Source organism: Hydra viridissima, unplaced genomic scaffold (genome assembly GCF_058129835.1).
Source record: "Hydra viridissima isolate aposymbiotic clone 2 unplaced genomic scaffold, HvirCarnegie_v1 scaffold_5, whole genome shotgun sequence".
Lineage (NCBI taxonomy): Eukaryota > Metazoa > Cnidaria > Hydrozoa > Anthoathecata > Hydridae > Hydra > Hydra viridissima.
In genome coordinates this window covers 12365258-12384851 of record NW_028324304.1, presented here as the reverse complement: position 1 = coordinate 12384851, position 19594 = coordinate 12365258, and the positions used below count along the sequence as shown (strand labels likewise).

Here is a 19594-nt window from a genome sequence, read left to right as displayed (position 1 = left end):
AGTTATAACACTAGGTCAGTGACAGTGAATTATATGTTCATTGATTTTCTGATGGGAATGCAAGGCGGGTGTACTAAATATCCTTATTGTCTTTTCTCGAAAAGAAGGGCAAATACAAACCATCATTAACAGCAACCATGGCCTAAGAGGTCTAAGTTTGAGACAGGAAAAAAAAAGTCAAATAAAACCAATTGTGGAGCTAATCGCATAATGTTTTGATTGGGTATAATTTTATTAAGGAGCTCTTTAAAGCTCTTAAAAAAAAACCTGGAACTTTTTAATACTTAAAGAACCTTCTTCCTAAGGAATCTCAAGCAAGAGTAAGGAATCTCAAGCAAAAGTACAGTCGGTATATTCGTCAGACACCACAAGTAAAGAAAATGATAACCAATGACATATCATGTCAGTCGCTTAAAACTCATGAGCAAGCCTGGAGCAGCATTCAAAAATTAGTTCATAGCTTTATCAGAAATAAAAGAGTAGGCTGTAACAAAAAACTTATTGAAACTATTCTTTAATCCCTTTGGACTCACAGATCGCAGAACTCCCCTTGAGAATACACAAATTGCTTACTTTGACCAAATTAAAGAGTTTATGGGAATCTATTTGGAATAACATATTGAACATCTTCATCAAGGTTTGAGGGGCAACATGAAAGTCGTTATCAGGGGAAATACAATCAGAGCATTTTGGGGGACTTTATTTGGGCGCTGATACCAGAAAGTCCATACAATAACAGATGAAATAAAAAAGTTTTGATTTTCAAATTTTTTTTTGTTACAGTAGCCGTTTGTTTAGAATAATTCACTTATAAAGAAAATTGATTCAAATTCATAACAAAGTTTATTTTATAATTACATTAAAAGTATTTTAAAAAGTGGAGATTTTAAAACTGGTTTCATTCTGATAGCTACAAAAACAAACTTTTGCGGTAAAAAACCAAATATGCTGAAACCAAGACTCAAAATTTGTCTGGTGTTGTTTCTTAGAATTAGAGATTGTTTCGATAACAAATTTCTTAACGAACTTTTGTCGCGGTAACAAAATATGATTAATTATTTGGTTTATTTTCTGGCTGGTAGCTATCTGCATATGGCTTTACATCAAACGTTATTATGGTAACCGGAGAACTGGATAGTTTGAACTTTTAATAATTCGAACTAATTTCGTCTTATACTTCGAACTAATTTTTTCCTGACTATAAAACCTTGCTGTATTTTTATGGAAACAAGTACTTCAAGACGGAAATTATCTTGAATTCTAAACTAAAATGAAACCATTTTATTTTAAAAAGGTTAAAGAACTTGATCTATTAAGAGGTTATAGTAGACATAAAGCTGTTATTACATCTATTTATTCTACAAAGAACAAATGATATAGCGTTTGGTAGTAACAAGACATTTTTTTAAAAGTGATTGATGTTAGGAACGAGATTCTTAAACAATACCTGGTTTTTATATTGGTTATGGCATCCCGTAATTAATGACTTAGTAATCAACACGTTTAAATTACCATTTTCGCCTTCAATTCATGGTAAAAACGACATTTTTGTAAAATAATAATTAACAAGTTTTGGTTACTTAGAAAAGATCGTATAAGAAGTGTATTACAAGTCAATTACAACGCCTGAAGTAACAATTTTAGAATACAATATTAAATATTTACTTTAATTAATCATGAAATAAAAAATGGCGGAAATAGCGGAACATCTTTTAAAACTTTCCCTATTGATTTTTTACAATTATTTCTTCTTGATGAATTATGAAAGACTTGTCCAAAGTCTTGCTTGTTTGAAAACTCTTCATTTGTAAACCTTTTTTGATAACAAAGGTTTAGGTAAAAAAAATATGATCTTTTAAAACAAATTTTTCGCTATGAAATCGCTTTTTTTGAATTCAACATCGACGAAGAAATATACTTTTTCTGTGTTATCCGCATCACTTGATCAAAATCCTTCCTCCACACCTAAACTGCTGTAAATCATTTCAATTTGAGATGTAGAATGTTTTGTATTTTAGTTTTTGATACATAATATTAGTGAAACTAAAAAATAGTTCAATATTTTTGCTCTTTATTATATCAGGGGTGAATTAAAGTGAATCAAATACGGGTATCTCAAAAAAATATAAATTTAAACATGTTGATGATGTGCCGCTAAATACTTCATACATTTTTATCGCTGTTTTTAAAAAATTTCCAAGTTCTAAAAAATTGGACTACTATAAAAATTTAAATTTACCGGAATTACTTTTTTTTTTTTTTTTTTTTTTTTTTTTATGTAATCTTTGGCGGTTACAGTTTTATTTCTCGTCTTTAAATTCTTTATTGCGGAAACCTAACCTATCGAAAGGAAATTTTTCGGAAGATCGTGATACTCATCCCTCTGAAATTAAATGCGTTGAAAAAAAAATGCATTTAGATGAAAACGAAATTGACTGAATCCGGATTAAGTATCTAAAGAAATCTAAAAATGAGTATTAAACCTAACACAACGTAACTGGCGCCAAGTAAATTTTTTCTTTTATTTTTAATAATCTTTTCAGGAAAGATAGTGAACATACCATGAGCTTACTACAGATATTTGTTTACTTTTTAAGACGCAAATTCCTAGAATTATTGTTAAGAATTTCCTCATCGTCACCTTCGGATTTTGCGTCCCAGAAAATTGTTATTTAATTCAGTCTTTATTATACAAAGTGAAATGCATGGTCGACAATTTCAAATACTTTTTTTTTATTGTTGACATGTTCGATTGGCAGCTTTATTCACTTAATTTAGCTCTATATAATTACTACAATACATATTTCAGTATAGAATTTTAGTCATATTTTTCACCAGTGCTTTATATTTCTCAAAAAAATTTTAAAAGAAAAAAAACGAATTATTAACAAATAAAGAAAAAGCAAACAAACGACCCAAATAAATAAACTATGACTACAACTAAAATTAATAAAAGTAGAAAATAATGGTGACAACAATAAAAAATAAACGAACGCTAAATAGTGAAAAACAATTCCACAGCTCTGTGCTAAATCTTCAAAAAATTAGTATAATAAAAAATGTTTCTGAAAAAAACTGAGAAAAAACTATTTATTTGTACAAACAACAAAGTCAATAAATTTATAAAAAAAATGGTTCTTAATAGTTTCTCGCACCTCAAAGAAAAACCCAAGGATTTGCGTCTATCTAAAGTAAACTCAGGAAACAACATTTTTTCCGGGCTGCATTAACGCGGAAGTAACTTCTTTATTGACGTTTTTTCTAACGTAAAACTGATTAAAATACCGAGCTTGCAGCTTTTTTTAAAAAGACTTTCTAATTGCTTTTCACATTTCGTTTAATATCAAGATAATCGCACAACAAGAATAAACGGACATCTTGTAATTAAGATTAAAAGGCGATACAAATCGATATAAAAGCCAGTTAAGAACAAGCTAAACAGTTTAAGAGAATGTATGACGACGACACAAGATCAGAGTTGCTCTGGGTAAAAGCTGGAAATCCTGGTGAAAAACCGATAATAATTCAAGAAGCTAAACCAAGTTTATGTTGCAGAGAAAATTGTTTTGGTGAAAGTAATTCAATTGATCTTCATAAAAGTTTCTACCAATATTGGAAACGCACAAATTCTCTTCCAAACCCCTTTCCACTGAATAACCCTGGTCATGCTCGGGTCGTTATTTTAAAACCAAACAGAGCGTTATACTCAACTAGCTGTCAAAAAGTAGAAAGATGGAAAAAGCTGCATCAAAAAAATCCAGCCATAACTGACATTGGTCATTACGAAAGAACTTTAAATGGACATGAACCAGACAAGAAGCTAATGGATGACGATTGCTATGTAACTCTCAAAGGCAGTTGTCTAAGTGTTTTTAAGACTGTTAATGATGTAAAATCATTTAAAAAGGACAAATTGAACGATTACTTGATATTTACCGAAAGAATGGGGCGAAGGATCAGTTATAGCACTACTGACTCTTGTATTCCAGAGTACAGTAATAAAAAAGATTTTGAATACGAGGAAAAAGTTATTAAAAAACCTCATCGGAAAAGTAGACTATTTTCTTTGTTAAAGAAGAAAGCAAAATTTTTGCGCAGTAACGATAGTAAGAAAAAAAAGGCAAGAGAGAAGTAAAGTGTGGCTCAAAAAAGATGGCGTGTTAGTATTGCAGGCAATCGTTTTAGAAGATCACACAAGAACTATTTATTTCAAGCAAATTGTACTTTATGTTTTATATAGAATTCATTTTATTTATAAAAAATAAGTAAATAAATATATATTTATGAATAATATATGTATATAGCTAAAAACTTATGCAACAACTTCTCATTTTTTGAAAATATTCGTAACAATAAAACGTTTATTTTTTGAAAATATTGATAACAAGAAACGTTTATGAAATGTCAGTGCAATAAGTAAAAAAGGATTTCATATTTAAAAAAACATAAAACTTCGTTTTTTCTGACATTTTTAGTTTATGTTTTCCGACATTTAAAATGAGGGAAAAAGGAAAATCATGGACGACAATAATTTACAATGGAGAATAAAAATATCATATCTTGATATTTTTAAGACGTCTTTGATTAAAGAATAGAATAACAAATACCATTATCTAACATTATAAATGATAGTTCTTTTAATCGTTGTCATCAGTTCATAAATGAATGACTTTATAAAAATATACCACGCTCTTATATACAATAAAATCAAACGTTAATAAGTATTTTACCATTGATAAGACGCACTTTCCGACTTTTCTAGAAGGAAAAAGATATTAATTTCCGGTAGTAGATTTCAATTAACTATATCATGCTTTTAAGTTATTTTTTGCTATTAATCGTCGGCGCCATGTCGTTTGTTTTGACTCTATGTTATTTGTTTTGATAAGCTCTGTTGTAACTCAAAATATACTTCCGTAATTCGAAAGAAAAATTAACGAGAGAAGCTTATCACTAATAGCGATATTTTTAACTTATGTGCTTCACATAGTTAGCAATATAACTTATGTGCTTCACATTGTTGAGTATATATATTGTTGTATATATATAGTGTATATATAGTGTAGTTTACAGTTTTGGTTAAATATAAATTTCCTTTTAAAAAATGGTTTTTGATTGTATACTCTTTTAAGGACTTAGCTGCATCCTGAAATTTTTTCTAAAAAAAATAATTACAACGACATATGCTTCTTATAATATATATATATTTTTTTCAATCTTGTTAGAAAATTTTTTTCGCGCCTACATTTAGTTTTTTGTGTTGAAGATAACAATAAATAAGATTAAACAACTTCCAGTAGTTTATTCGCAATTCTCTTTAAACGAGCCATTTTTTACCCAGCATTTATTACCCAGCAATAAGTACCCAGCACTTAGTACCCAGCACTTATTACGCAGCACTTAGTACCCAGCATTTTATAATTTAAAACTTTTTATAATTTAACACTTTTTACAATATTTGGAATGTGACGGCATAGTAAATAGGAATAATAGTATATTATTCCTATTTTTTTGAAATCTGTGACCTTTAGTTTATGAAATAAAGTATGATTTATGTTTATTTATGTATTTACTCACTTGGTTTAATTCACTTGTTAAATTCATGTTTTAATTCGTAGTTTAACTCGTAGTTTTATCCATGACTTAATTCATGGTTTAATTCATTATTTAATTCATAAACTTTTGTTAATTATTTTGTTAATAAAGTTGATTTCGAATCAGGACATTATTACCGTACTTTCGAGATTTTTTCTTCATTTAGGTAAAAGTAAAATGTTTTCAATCATAAGATACAATATCTATCGAGATTAGTTTTGCTAAATATGTGGCGAAATTAAGACCGAAGATAACAAAGGACCTGACATTATGACATTATGACATTATGAAATAAGCTAAGAATGCAATATTTGGTATGAAAATTTTTGTCTCTTGAAAACTGAAAAGTATAAATAACATGGGAAAATGCCTAATACATAAACTTGATCAAACATTTTGTTGGGAACCCACGAGTAGCTCTTTGTTCATTACAAATATGTTCTAATTTAAATGTCTTTAAAAATATTGAAATCCTTAACTGTGAATGCAAATTCGCTATGTTAGGATCACAAGTCAAGAAAAAAAGTGTTAGGACAAAACCAGGAAGATTAAAAAAAAAATCTTAACAATAGAGAAATCTTAAACCTTTTTGTTTAAACACAAGCTCACAATTTTATTTATTGATTACTCATTAATTTTAAAAATGCATTTTCGAAAAAAGGTGTTCGGAACTTGGAATAAGAGCAGTATGCAAACTAATGATGGGATAGATATTGATCGGTACATGTTGATAGGATAAATGTTAATATAACTGGAGTAATAATTATTATAGTAAATGATCTATAGCAGTTATTACTAGTTAAAATCATAGTTATTACAAGTTTTTCAGGTGTAAATAGTAGGCCTTCAAAACGTAATAAATCTCATGGCATATGTGCAATAAAAAGAAAGACGTTTTCTGTTCAGATTACTCTGGTTTTTCCACTTATATTAATTACGTTTAATTCTTAGATGTATATAAAACACCGTAACTTCGTGCGCAATTTTCTGGAAAAAATTCATTTGTGGAGGAAAAAAAAATGCTTTCTAGAAATCCAGGGGAAGAAATGGCTAGCCTACACCATTGTGTGAGCGCCCATGGAGCGCATACCGGTGTTTTAGTGTAGAAAAGTTTTTGCATATTTTCATTTATTTTAATTTCTTTTGTCTATACAGAAGGTAAAATTTGAATAATTATTCTTTTGCAAGTAACAGCACGTGATATAGTTAATCACGTGGTCACGATCGGGCCTAAACTATATACATCAAATTCGAAACACGAGAATCATTCATCAAACTTACGGCCTGCGAAATCAACCTTCAGAAATTTTGTTTTGAAGTTTTCAAACTTCCTTAAAAATTATTATAAAAAGTGGAGCGCTTTTAAAATTTTAAAGAGAACGAATAAATTCATATGCAAAAATGAGAGATCTATCTGTAATCAATAGGAGTACAGTGAGGTTAGATATTTACATAAAACGCGACGTATTTTTGGTAACAATTTTTATATTGCTTTTTTCAGTTTATCGTTACTTTTTTTGTACGGTAAAAGTTTTTTACTTAGTGGTGACGTATTTTAGAATTTACCTACTTCATTTAATATCAACATTTAAAAAAAGTCTCTTAAATTCATTAAAAAATCTTTTTTTTCTTCATTTTAATTTGACTGAAATCAGATGATCTTCTGCTTTTTTTTGTGTGTATTGATCTTTGGTGTATGTTTAAAATGGCTGCCATAATTTATATAAACTTCTTTAAAATGTATTTATTAATCTATAGTTTTTCCTTAGAATATATATATATATATATATATATATATATATATATATATATATATATATATATATATATATATATATATATATATATATATATATATATATATATATATATATATATATATATATATATATATATATATATATATATGTATGTATATATATACACACTTTTAAATGTTCATATGGTATTACTTTTAAATGTTCAAATAATTTTCACTATTCTGAAAATATCTAAGAGCAATTCCAAAAAGGAGATTTTGTCCAACAAAATATCAAAACAAAAAATTCGTAAAAATATTGGCACACAACTTAATATAAAAATAATATAAAAACTTTAATAAACGTCCAAATTTCGATAAAAGCAATTAAAGATTGACATTATTAATTTGTTTTTTTTTTAAATTTTGACGCATAAATTTTTATATCAAAGTTCCAGTTTTTGCTTACAATTTGCTAAAAACTTTTGAAACCCTTGTTTAAATGATTTTAAAATATATAGTATTAATGTCTAAAAATTTCTATTTTCGAAAAATTCTAGCCTAATTTTACTGCCAAACCGGGCTAGGAATACCTACGTCTTATTTAGAGTGTTCCAATAGTTACGAAAGTCTTACGGTAGCGGTATCTTAAAACAAGGAATTAGCAACGCCTGTAAAGGCAACTTTAGGGCAATCGCAATCTTAGAACATATGCAATAATTTACAACTACTTTACAAAGATTTGTTCTAACTACTGACATAATCATAAAATTGTCAACTTTTGAACCACCTTAATAGTAAAATAGTTAAGAATCTTAAAGTCATTAATTTTTTCTTTCTAAAAATTATTTACTTTTTAAATGAATGTTAAACTAATGGACCAATAATTCATAACTATTAAATCAATCCACAAAATATTTTAGTTCTTAAAAACACAAACGATTGGTTCTACAAAATAACATAATAGTAGGTATCAAAAACTTTCTGACTTCATCTTTAAAACTCTGATGAATATTAAAAAAAAAAATTAATATAAGGAAGTGAAGAATACAATCTACAAATGTGTTGTCTCAGAATTCCCTTCGTTATTTCTCCTTTCAGTAACGTCAACTAATGCCACTCTTTGCATATGGCTGTCATCATCGCTTGAAAACTTAACTTTACAAAACAAAGAGTTTAACTTGTTCTTGTGCAGCGTTTTTAGAGGTTCGCTTAAAACCATTGTTAGAAAGATAACGAAGCCTCTCAAAGTTCTTGTTATTGTAAAAAAGATCTCATACACTATTGTTAAGCTGATTGAGCTTAATTTTAAAAATAAGAAACACTCGATGATGAAGAAAATTAATAAAAGTTTTAGAGCTAATTTTTGTGGAGAAATATTTGTATAACTACGATTTCCAGGACCAAAATTATTACTGCCACGTTTTATTACAAATATTGAATGCATTAGCAACATAATAGAGATAAATGCAACTATTGATATTGGTATAACATAACTATACACATTCATATGCAAACCACGAATCCAGCAGGTTTCTAGTATGCGGTATGTGCGGTATGTGGACTTTCCTGAACTTTCGACATTTCTATATTCTTTTATACTAGCCCCTGATGAGAAAAAAATTTGAAAAATAATTCCTGACGAAGCTACAAACAACGTTATGATGGTGTATGCAAGAATTCTCTTGCAGCTCACGTGATTAACGATTGAATAATTGTAGCGACAGACTTCACAGCAGAGTATTAATATCCAAGTAAATCCTAATAGTAAGGTCCAGTGCATTGCGACACCAAAAAGTGCGCAATGATTATTTGTGTAAAACTCAGCAATCAATAACATGTCTGCTAATAAAAATGAGAAAGAAAATCCAATATTGATGTAACCCAGAGTGTTACGGAGACTTTTGAAACAAATATGTACAACAATTAGCCAAAAATAACAAAAGATGCTCAAAGGCAAAATATATAAAGCAATTTTAAACTCGATCCTGGCTTTCTTGAAATTCGAAGAATAATCGGTACGAGTTAATGATTTGCATACTGCAATTCCCTCTGGTAATGGCAAATAGGTGCTTGGCTCAAGTATGCTATCATTATATACAACCGAGAAGTTGTTGATTTTATAATTATTGAGAAGTTGCATGGGACAAAACTGGTTTATTGTATGGTAAAAGGAGTTACACACGCTTATCTTCCTTTTGTAGAAAGTATTTTTATCATCTTCACTCCAAATAACGTATTCATTTGATTTGTAGATTTTTTTATTTAGAACATAAGAACAGTTTTTCATGAAATTTTGGGTTTCAGCCATGAACGTTTGCAACTCGGCACATATACTTTCATTTGCAAATGTTCTGCCAACATCAAAGCCATACAAAGACGAATATCTGGCCTTCGCGGATACGATGTAAACACTTTGAACAAATGAGTTTTTAATCCAAGTATTTGAGATATCGTTTTCAATTTTAAATAGCGTTTGTTTATTTTTTGGGACAACTTGAATAGTGCGATCATCTCGGGTTACTTGTAAGCTGTACCCGTCTTCAAAAATCTTTCTGAAATCACTACTAAGAATGTTTCCTGTTACTTTCATATAGATTGAGGTATCTTCTGTCATAAGACAAGAGTTAAAGTCAGCTTTGCTAATTATATTATTAGAGACGCTCTTTTTTTTCATACAAATGGATCGCTCTTCCTCATACCCATAAGAACAAAATATGTCTAAACATCGGCCGTTTTTTAGTACGGTTCCAGCATTGCACTTCAGAACAATGTTCGTAAAGTTGAACGAAGATTTCTCTTCTAATTTAGATTTCGCTCGCAGAAACTTGCTAAAAAAAATTAAAATATAGGCCTTGAAAAGCAAACAGAGCAGCATTTCATAATTTCTGCATTGTAATCTTAAGGAAAGTTATCATTTTCTTTCTTAGCCATAGTTTCTTTCGTTGACTAATACGCAAACTGCAAGCTGCTTTAATTTCATAAGTTCTAATCAATACTTTTTTAATAAATCCGTTTTTTGTCTTTTTTAAAAGAGTCATTATCTCCTTTTCATTCAAATTTACATGAACATAATCTTGTTAGATTACAGGTAATTAACAGAATACGATAGGGCAATAATACATTTTTATAGGCAAAGAGTTGACAAAAACTAAGTCGGAATAATCAAGGCAGAGTTGTCAATGTGAAATAATTTGAACAAGATAATGAAATTGTAAACATAAACAAGGTTGTCTGCGTCTCTGTCTCCTCCGAGATTTACCTGTCTCCTTACCAAAATACGAGTTACTAAAAAAGTAATTCCAAAAAAGTTAAAATTTCAGAAATGGATCTTTAATACCGTCATCATTTATCCTCATGAAGCCACCCACTTAAATAAATTCTTTAAGGAAATAAGCATTTAATTGACGGCGCTCGTTAAAAAGGGTCTTTTTTTACATAACACTTTATTGAACAAATTTACAACTTGTAAATATCAAAAAGTGGTTTCTTGATTCAGATTTTTCAAAATTAAATTTGATTAATATATTTTTCGGCAGTAAAGATATGTTTTATGCTAATTGATTAAATATGAAGTATTGGAGGAGCAAATGACTCCATTTCCACATTCACCTTCCTCGTTTCGAAGGCTCTGTTGATTATTAATACTAACTCAACAAAAATCAAATTTTGTTTGTTGACTTTGAATTTAAGATAGTTGATATCCCACTCTCATTTGTTATTATTATTATTATTATTATTATTATTATTATTATTATTATTATTATTATTATTATTATTATTATTATTATTATTATTATTATTATTGTTATTATTATTATTATTATTATTATTATTATTATTATTATTATTATTATTATTATTATTATTATTATTATTATTATTATTATTATTATTATTATTATTATTATTATCATTATTATTATTATTATTATTTTATAATTAATTGTTTCAATTTTAGATCACAACCTTACTACATAAAGTGTTATTTAATTGGGTGTTTAAAACATAAATATCATAGATACTATATTGTTCTTTACCGATAGTGGGGTATTTTATTTTGTGACAATTTATTTGGTAACCTGTTATTGTGGGACATTTCTAGAGTCGTTTTACAAAAGATCTGTTTATCTAGGAAGATTTTGTCCCAGTACAACTGTTATGAGTAAATCAATTCTACGTTTACTGGAAGTTTCTTTGGTTAGTTGTACTTTGAAGAGATTCTTCATTTATTACGGAAATAAAAGACGAGCGCTTGATTAAAACTCGTGTATCGGTCCCGGAAAATGTTTTCAAATAAGAGCGGGAATTATTTGTTTCTATTCTATAAGTGTAAATAAAATGATAAAAAATTAAAGTAAATAAAAAATGCGATAGACTTTTAATTACTTATATAAATCCTTTATATATAAAAAATACTAAAATCAAGGGTATATATTTCTTCTTAGTAGATTTTTGATTAACACGCTTCGAAAAGTTAATAGGTTAAACTTTACTCATCCAGGATTTTTAGAAAACCTTTTTTTTCATTAAATTTTTCTTTTTACTTAAACTTACAAGAAAAAATTATTTAGCATTTAAGCAGATTATAAGCTTAATGCACCCTGTTTCCAATGTTTTTACTGTTGATTTCTAGATTCATTTTATTTTTTTGAGTTAATCTGTGATTGCCTAACAATAACAAAAATTTCTGATTGTGATATTTTTGTTTAACTATTTCGAAAAAAGGTTTAAAAAACAAACATAAAAATAATACAATGATAAACAATTACTTTATATAGCTTCATTGAAAAATACAATTTTTAATGTATGAGGTGAATTTTTTTTAGGGACATGGTTCAAAGTACAGTAGCAAAACTAAGATTTATTTCAAATCCCAAAAAACCAAAAAGTCGTGTATGTGATTTGCTAATTTAACAGTTACATATCTATATTAATTTGATAATTCTTCATTTCAAAGCTATCATATCTCTTTCTCTCTTTCTCTTTGGTGTATGTTTATGTTTAACATATTTATACAATATATGTGTGTGTGTGTGTGTGTGTGTGTGTGTGTGTGTGTGTGTGTGTGTGTGTGTGTGTTTATATATATATACACACACACACACACACACACACACACACACACACATATTGTATAAATATGTTTTTATCTTCTTAAATGAAAAATATTGATTTCTATTTTGAAAAAAAATTTAATTGTTTTTTCAGCAAAGAGGGATTCTTAAAATGAAATCCCTTCTTGTAGCATTAGATGAAGACTCTGTTGAAGAGAAACCTAATTGCTTCAAAATACAGGATAATTACAAGGTGCACCACCATACAATAGAAAACAATATTTTGATGAAAGGTATTTTAAAGAATCTGCAGGTGAATTATAAAAGTTATTTAGATTTAAAAAAGGTTTTGTTTTAATAATTGAAGTGAGATTCACTTTAAACTATTCATTCTTGTGGTTAAGATTTAAAATCATGTTCTTTTTTATTTATTCCCATCATCATCATCATCATCATCATCATCATCATCATCATCATCATCATCATCATCATCATCATCATCATCATCATCATCATCATCATCAATTCAAAATAAATCCAGAGGTGAAAAGAATCCACTTCCCCCAGCTTCCCTTGGTCATAAATATATGTAGTGTAAACCTTTTTGTTAAATCTAATAAAATGTTAAATATGTTGTTATATATGATATGATTTGTTGAAGTGACTTTCAAGTTACTTCAACTCTAAAGTTATTTCAACAAATCTTCATTATTCAAACTCTTTATTAGATAAAATCTTCTGATTTGGGTTCTTTATTTGATAATCAAAAAATAGGGTCATAAACAAAAATCGAAGCTAAATGAGAATCGAAGATTGATCTAAAACAGAGTTACTAAGAAGGGAGGGGGAAAATTGAAGTAGTTTGCACCTGGCATCATAGTAAAAGGGGTATCATTTCAAATTTGACCATGAAAATGACCTGCTATGTGTGTTTGTATATTAAAGCCTTATATTAGTACATTTTTTTTTAAAAAAAAAAAATCGAGATCAATTAGATTTGATTTGTGCTTTTTTATGAATGTCCCTTAAAAAAATTATTTGTTAAAGGTTTCCACGTAAATTTTGGACTAGAGCATCTCAAAAGCTCTACAGACCTGATCAAAACCAAATATATATTGTGTATCTTCCATTGGAAATGTTCCAGGGTTGTTTCAAAAGTCTTTTTTTGATGTTAGTATTTGATGATAAATACTTAATTTGCTTAACATTTAATGTTATATCAAAACCTAACACATGGCTTTTTAGGCTCTTGGCTTTTTGTACTTAATCCTTAAATTACTTTTAAATTAAAATTTTACTTTTCTAAATTAGTTCTGATAAAAACATTTTATATGATAACACTCTTTTTAGAGCAACAAGGATCAATTGTTTGTTTTATACAAAAAAGGATATGCCTCAATTGCTCGACTAGAATCATATGAAAATATTAAGCAACCAGATTATCCTAGTAAAGTAATTTTTCTAAGTGATTGTTTTGATGTGGTTAGAACTTCAATAAAAAGAAATCCTTTTACAATCATACTCTTCACTAAAAGTGAAAGAATATCAATATCTGCTGATACTGAACGTGATTGTATGTTATGGTTGACAGCCATAGAGCAAGAAAGAGAAGTATGTGGTTCATATGTTTACAATGAGCCAAAGTATTGTAAGTCTACAATCTTTTGATTTATATATATATATATATACACACACACACACACTTACACACACACACACACACACACACACAAACACATATATATGCATATAGATGTGTGTGTTTATATACGTATATGTATATATAAGGTAGATCACCTTCAAAAAAATTTCAATTTAAGACTCAGCTGCAGATTTTGCATGTATCATTGTATCTTATGTGAATAATTACAAATTTTCTTAGCCTCGAAAATTGTCTTTTGCTTTTTTTTTTTTTTTTCAAAATGTAAAATCATCTGAATAATTGAAATGCTAAAAAACCAAGTGTATTTTTAAATTTTCACATATTTTCTGTTGCTTTAACAATGTTCTAGAAAGGAAAACTTTGCTGAGAATGTTGATAAAGTAATAATTAGATTAGTTGCTTTTCCCTCAGCTATTTTGATCTTCACTTTTTGATCTAGAGAAAGAATAGGAGTTTACAACAATTGTAAATGAAATTCTTTAACTAGTAAAATATATTGACTATACTATGAATATCTAATTATTTAAAAAAAACTTTATTCTTCTTATAATTTTGTTATTTTTACTGTTATATGCAAACATCAAACATTCTCTTAGTATGAAGTTGACTTTCATTTTAAAAGATTTTATTAGAAAAATAAAAGACTTATATTTAACTGCTCACTGTTTTTAGTGAAATCATGGATAGTGAATGTTAGATGTCGTGGCAATTTTTCACTAAAAGGATGGTATCTCTTGGGGGTTACTCTCACACAACTCGATTTTGTATCACGATCAATCTCAGGAGTTGTTTCTTCTCTTGCTGTTAAATCTATAGAAAGGAGTGGTTACACTGAAAATTCATTCTACATGGAAATATGGATATGCAATGTAACCTGCTTGTTATGGCTTGATATGGAAGATCCACAAAGCGCCTGTAGCATTGATCAGCTTATTAAACAGTATACTTGAAAATTCATGTTCTAGCTTATTAAGTTATCAACAAGTAGTTCATATATGTTCCATTCACAGCATCTATGTTCCATTCACAGCATCTATGTTCCATTCACAGCATATATAACATACTATTTACAACCTAAAAAGTTATTTTATCAATAATTAAAAAAAAGACTATTTTTCACTTTTCCTAACTGTGCAAATTCTTTATCACTGTTTCCTAGATTAACTGGTAAAGGAAAGAAATCATTTACTGACAGTCCTTTGTTGCAAAAATCTCACAAAGAAAAAGCAAAAAATGCAACACAAGTTAACCTTTTATCAAAAGCTTTACTTTATTCTCCTGGTAATGTTTATATGTAGTTTAAATTTTGGACTAATAGTAAAAGAAATTGTATTTAACATTCAAAATTCATTTTGGTTTGAGTTTATTTGTTAATACTTTTATTAGATAAAGATGAAATTTCAAGTGCTTCTTCTTTATGTTCATCTTACTCAAATTATTCAGATTTTAATAAATCTAGCCAGTTTAAGAATTCCACTTCCTCTGTATGCTCGTCACCTGAGTTTCAACCAAAAGATCAAAATAAACAAAGCGAGCCTTTTTTCAATAGCAGTGCTTCTAAACATTGTTGTGATATACGTGATGCTGAAACAAATGGTAAATTTTTAACAGTTCAGCTTTGTTTATTTTATTGTTTGTTTATCAAATAAACCTATGAAAAGAAAATCATTTAATATGGGTATATAATTGTAAATACCTTTTGCTAAAGGATGATTTTGAACGGAATAATTTAGTAAATGTTTGTTTTCCTGCATCTGTTTTCTTTAAAATTAAATTCTACGTTTTCTATACTGTTTTGATAATTGTATCTTTTTCATGACTTCAGCTTATGTGATTTCATACCTTTTTCAGCGTCTATTTATTTATTTATTTTTTTTTTGCTTGGTTATCTGTAACCTTTTTTCTTTTAATGTTTAGATTTTAAATTTTATGTTGGTATTTGTGTAAATCGACTTTTTTTATTTTGTGCGGTGAAAAAGTTTTTCGTATTTTTTAAAGAACCTCTCTCCTAAAAATTTTTTTTCACCCAATCGAGGCAGTAAAAAATTTGTTCAAAAGTGCTATTTTCATCTTTTGCAAATATTATTTTAAGATGACTGTTTTTCTACTCTGTACGAAACGTCGACGTCTTCAAGCTTTGCTGATGACGAGAGCGAAGTGTTTCTAGATTTAGAGCAGCAAGGTAAAAAAAAGTTCTTTTAGGTTGCAAAATATTTTATTGTTATTGATTGTTATTTTTATGGTGGAAGTTTTAGTATTTCACAGGAGCGCTGTTGTACAGGCTACAATAAGTCTACCTCTGTTGTTAACGATGTCATTTTTTTTTTTGCAATCGGATTTACGATGTAATAAGGAAAACAAGTTACAAATTTTCAACAGTTCAATATAAGCAATATAAGCAATAATAAACATAATTTTTAGTAGCACAAAAATTTGATGGTATATTATAAAGCTAAAAAAATATTGCTACATTAATTTTTAAAAAAGAGAAATAACTTTCAAATAAAGTTACAAAGCGGCATTTTTTATATGTTAAGCTTTTTTTTTTTAACCACGTTGATTGGGGCTGTCAGATTTTTTCGGACATTTTAATTCGTGCATGTTTTTTTTTATCTTTTCGTTTAACTTAGGGTTTGCAATTTTTGACGTAATCATTTTTTCGCCTTATCTGTTTTATGAAAAATATTTACTTTTAACAAACAAAAATCGAAGTCAAAGACTTTAAGTAGTTTGCAAATTTCTATGGCTCATTTCATTCGTGATCGACAGAAAGAAGTCGGGTTAATGACAATTTAATGTATATAAAAATAGAAATTATAAAAATTTTTTTAGTTAACGATCAGTTAGATTTCTTAAGTCTTTAAAGATGCATATTTGTAATTCTTGCATCAAAAATGTTGTAATACTTGCATCACCACAGACAAATATTAGAAACGGTTGTCTTAATTCTAGATCATCTAAATTCATTTCCGACCAATTTTTATGTCGATTTTGCATTGACATACACATAGTTATCAAATCGTTTAATTAGTTTATTCTCCATAACTTAAAGGTGTGTTCAGCAAAATAAACTTTCTTTACAATTTTTTTTCTAACTGAGCTACTCCATTCTTAAAACTTATCAGTGAATCTTTAACATACAAAATCCAGTATCTTTGCCACATTAAGGAAATACAGTACAAAAAGAATATAAGCAGAGCATAGAGTACAATTTATGATCGGTAATCACCCTGATCATTTGAGTTAGCTGTTGGCAATAAAGTGCCGCGATTATATTGTCGTGAATTTAGTTGCCATAATTATTTGTCAATTAATTCCTGTTTTTTGGTCGTTTATTGAGTAGTTCAGTTTGAAGCGTTGTTTTGCATTGACATCTGCGAAGTGTTAACTTTGCTGCAATAGCAGAAGATATAAGAAAATGCAAAAAACAAGAAGTTCAAAGGTAGTAAACTCATTCCCAACATTTATTGTTAATCCGCGCCGATGCACTATTCACGAAGACTACACCCGAGTCTGTCATTCTTTCCAGAGTTTAGGTAGATTCTTTTTATTGTAAAGCTTCTTTTCTATCAAAGTTGATGGTCGCGCTACTTTAGATCTCTGTGGTCACGTCGATGGTTTCGACATGACTGCGCGACGTTTCTTTCTATTATTTTTGTTTATGGCAATATTAAAATAAAGTAATTTAGCGTTAAACTTTTATTTTACCAAAATTGTTTAAATTGCGAATTGATAAAAATTTCGGCTTTTAATTGTGGGAAAAAAAAAAGAAACTTTTTCTTTATTTAGGTTGATGTTTCTTCTTTTTAAAAAAAAAAAAAAAAAATTCAACGCTTGTTATTTTTACCAGATTAAATTATTGAAAAAAAACTTGTGAATATTATTTAGCAATCAACGCAAAGGACTTGACCTCCGTTTATCAAAATCCAACGTATGTAAAGTTTGATTTCCCTTCTAAGTATTATTCGCCGATTCATGCTGGTATCGAAGAGCGACAGAAGAGATCCAAGTTTAAAACTTTGCTTCGCAGGAGGTTTTCGAAGAAGTCACAAAAAGCCAATCTTCGTGTTTCTTTCGAGCCACTGAAAAATTGCGATACTGACCTGCATACTTCCATTTTGACTCAATTAGAATTTCGACCGAGCACCAGTGTATTTAGAAGCTCTTGTAATTTTTTAAACATCAAAGAAGACAGTACGGTAATGCAGGCAAGAACTTTAAAGAGTGATAGCGAACCAGTTTACGAATCAGTTCAAATACCCCCCGTTTCAGTTAAATCAAATGTGTTTTCTCCAAACGGTCAAAGCGGAATAAATAGCGTCATAACATTCAGACGCAACTCAAATCATGATGCGTTACCGCCTATTCCGCCGCAAAGAATATCTTCCAATTTCCCGGTGAATGGCATTGATCAGACTGATTTTTTCTATGAGAAAATGAGAAAAGACCCGAGCAAAGATAGTTCATATGAAGATGTATCAGATAGATCATATGAAATAATGTTCAACAGGAGTACCACTCCACAAAAAAACACAATTGCGGCTCCATTAACACCCAGTAGTTATGGATACGAACAAATGAACGTCAATTTTCCAATCAATGAAAATAGATCATTTGAAGAAACATGCAGCGGACATTTTACGAGTGTTAAAAAACATAATTGTAAAGTCGAGACAGCAAAATTAACGAATCCAAAATGTACTGATGTCGAATTAACTGAAAATGATAATCTAAATCCCATAAGTGATAGCGAAGACGATAGTTATGCTAAAATTTCGCCGTCGCCGAGGGATTTTCATCCAAAAGACAAGCATAGCACCGCAAAAAATCCTACGTTACTAAAAGATAACAACTTTAGTTTAGATAATCCAACGCCAAATGAATACTCTAGTGTTTTTCCGAAGCATTTTAGTTCACCGACGCAGTCTTTAGAAACGTCTTTGTTAACAAGAAAACAAAAGTTTTCGCCTAATCTAAATTCGAAACTGAATCTTTCTCTATATACAAATGTTTCTCCCCCTCCTCATCATAATCTACACTATTCTGTTCCATACCAAAATCAAACATCCGAAGTAGAGTTTTTTTATGCTAATAGATCTTGTTTTGAAGATTCTGTTTCGCCGGAATACGAAAGCATGCTTTTTCCAAAAAAGCTGGATGATACGACTTATGACAATATTGATAATCATCTAAATATTCGCTCTAAGCCTCTTGCTTATGCTGACGTTTTGATTGGTAAATCTCAATTTAACAACGATAAAAAAAAAGGAACTTCTAACAAAGATGAATGCAACTATATAAAAATAGACTTTGAGAAGTCTCAAGGGGTTAGAGAAGCTATCAAAGATTTGCGCTCAAAACAGTCGCCAACTAATCTACAATCATCAAGCGATAATAAAAACGAATACCTTACCGACCTTTCCTACAAAACATTTAGAAAACTTCATAATACATGAATAACTAATGTATTTTTATTTTTATTATTATTATCATTATACCGTGCAATTTTTATTCTTATAATAATAGCTCACGTAACTATCA

The 19594-nt window shown here is 28.7% G+C and overlaps 2 protein-coding genes and 1 long non-coding RNA gene across 7 annotated transcripts; 1 reads left to right on the top strand and 2 right to left on the bottom strand.

The window, feature by feature from the left end:
- The first annotated feature begins 6688 nt into the window (after positions 1 to 6688).
- LOC145188905 (uncharacterized) lies at positions 6689 to 19558 on the top strand. Of its 5 annotated transcripts, none has more exons than XM_090087675.1 (9): positions 6689 to 7034; positions 12163 to 12229; positions 12545 to 12703; positions 13741 to 14038; positions 14726 to 14993; positions 15213 to 15334; positions 15416 to 15649; positions 16146 to 16235; positions 17942 to 19558. In XM_090087675.1, exons 1-9 carry the CDS (start codon positions 6997 to 6999, stop codon positions 19507 to 19509), a joined length of 2844 nt encoding a protein of 947 aa, XP_089943801.1. In that variant the 5' UTR covers positions 6689 to 6996; the 3' UTR covers positions 19510 to 19558. The 5 variants fall into 5 exon arrangements, with proteins under 5 accessions (XP_089943801.1, XP_089943802.1, XP_089943804.1 ...); XM_090087676.1 differs by having other exon boundaries at positions 6691 to 7034; positions 15440 to 15649; XM_090087679.1 differs by lacking the exon at positions 6689 to 7034 and having other exon boundaries at positions 13741 to 14001; positions 15440 to 15649.
- LOC149888746 (uncharacterized) lies at positions 8236 to 10396 on the bottom strand. The gene has a single exon (XM_090088540.1). The coding sequence runs from the start codon at positions 10209 to 10211 to the stop codon at positions 8388 to 8390; it is 1824 nt and encodes a 607-aa protein (XP_089944666.1). The 5' UTR covers positions 10212 to 10396; the 3' UTR covers positions 8236 to 8387.
- Positions 14222 to 16050, bottom strand: LOC149888745 (uncharacterized). Its single transcript, XR_016452551.1, has 3 exons — positions 15750 to 16050; positions 14717 to 15637; positions 14222 to 14488 (listed from the first exon to the last, which is right to left on the bottom strand). It is a non-coding gene; the product is annotated as an uncharacterized LOC149888745 (long non-coding RNA).
- Positions 19559 to 19594: the final 36 nt, after the last annotated feature.

Excerpts from the sequence above, each read along its gene's own strand:
- LOC149888746 (XM_090088540.1), bottom strand. The coding sequence starts at position 10,211 with ATGCTGCTCTGTTTGCTTTTCAAGGCCTATATTTTAATTTTTTTTAGC.
- LOC145188905 (XM_090087675.1), top strand. The coding sequence starts at position 6,997 with ATGAGAGATCTATCTGTAATCAATAGGAGTACAGTGAG. Across the intron at positions 14,039-14,725 it reads TTACAATGAGCCAAAGTATT|TGAAATCATGGATAGTGAAT; the intron begins GTAAGTCTACAA and ends CACTGTTTTTAG. Across the intron at positions 16,236-17,941 it reads TCTAGATTTAGAGCAGCAAG|CAATCAACGCAAAGGACTTG; the intron begins GTAAAAAAAAGT and ends AATATTATTTAG.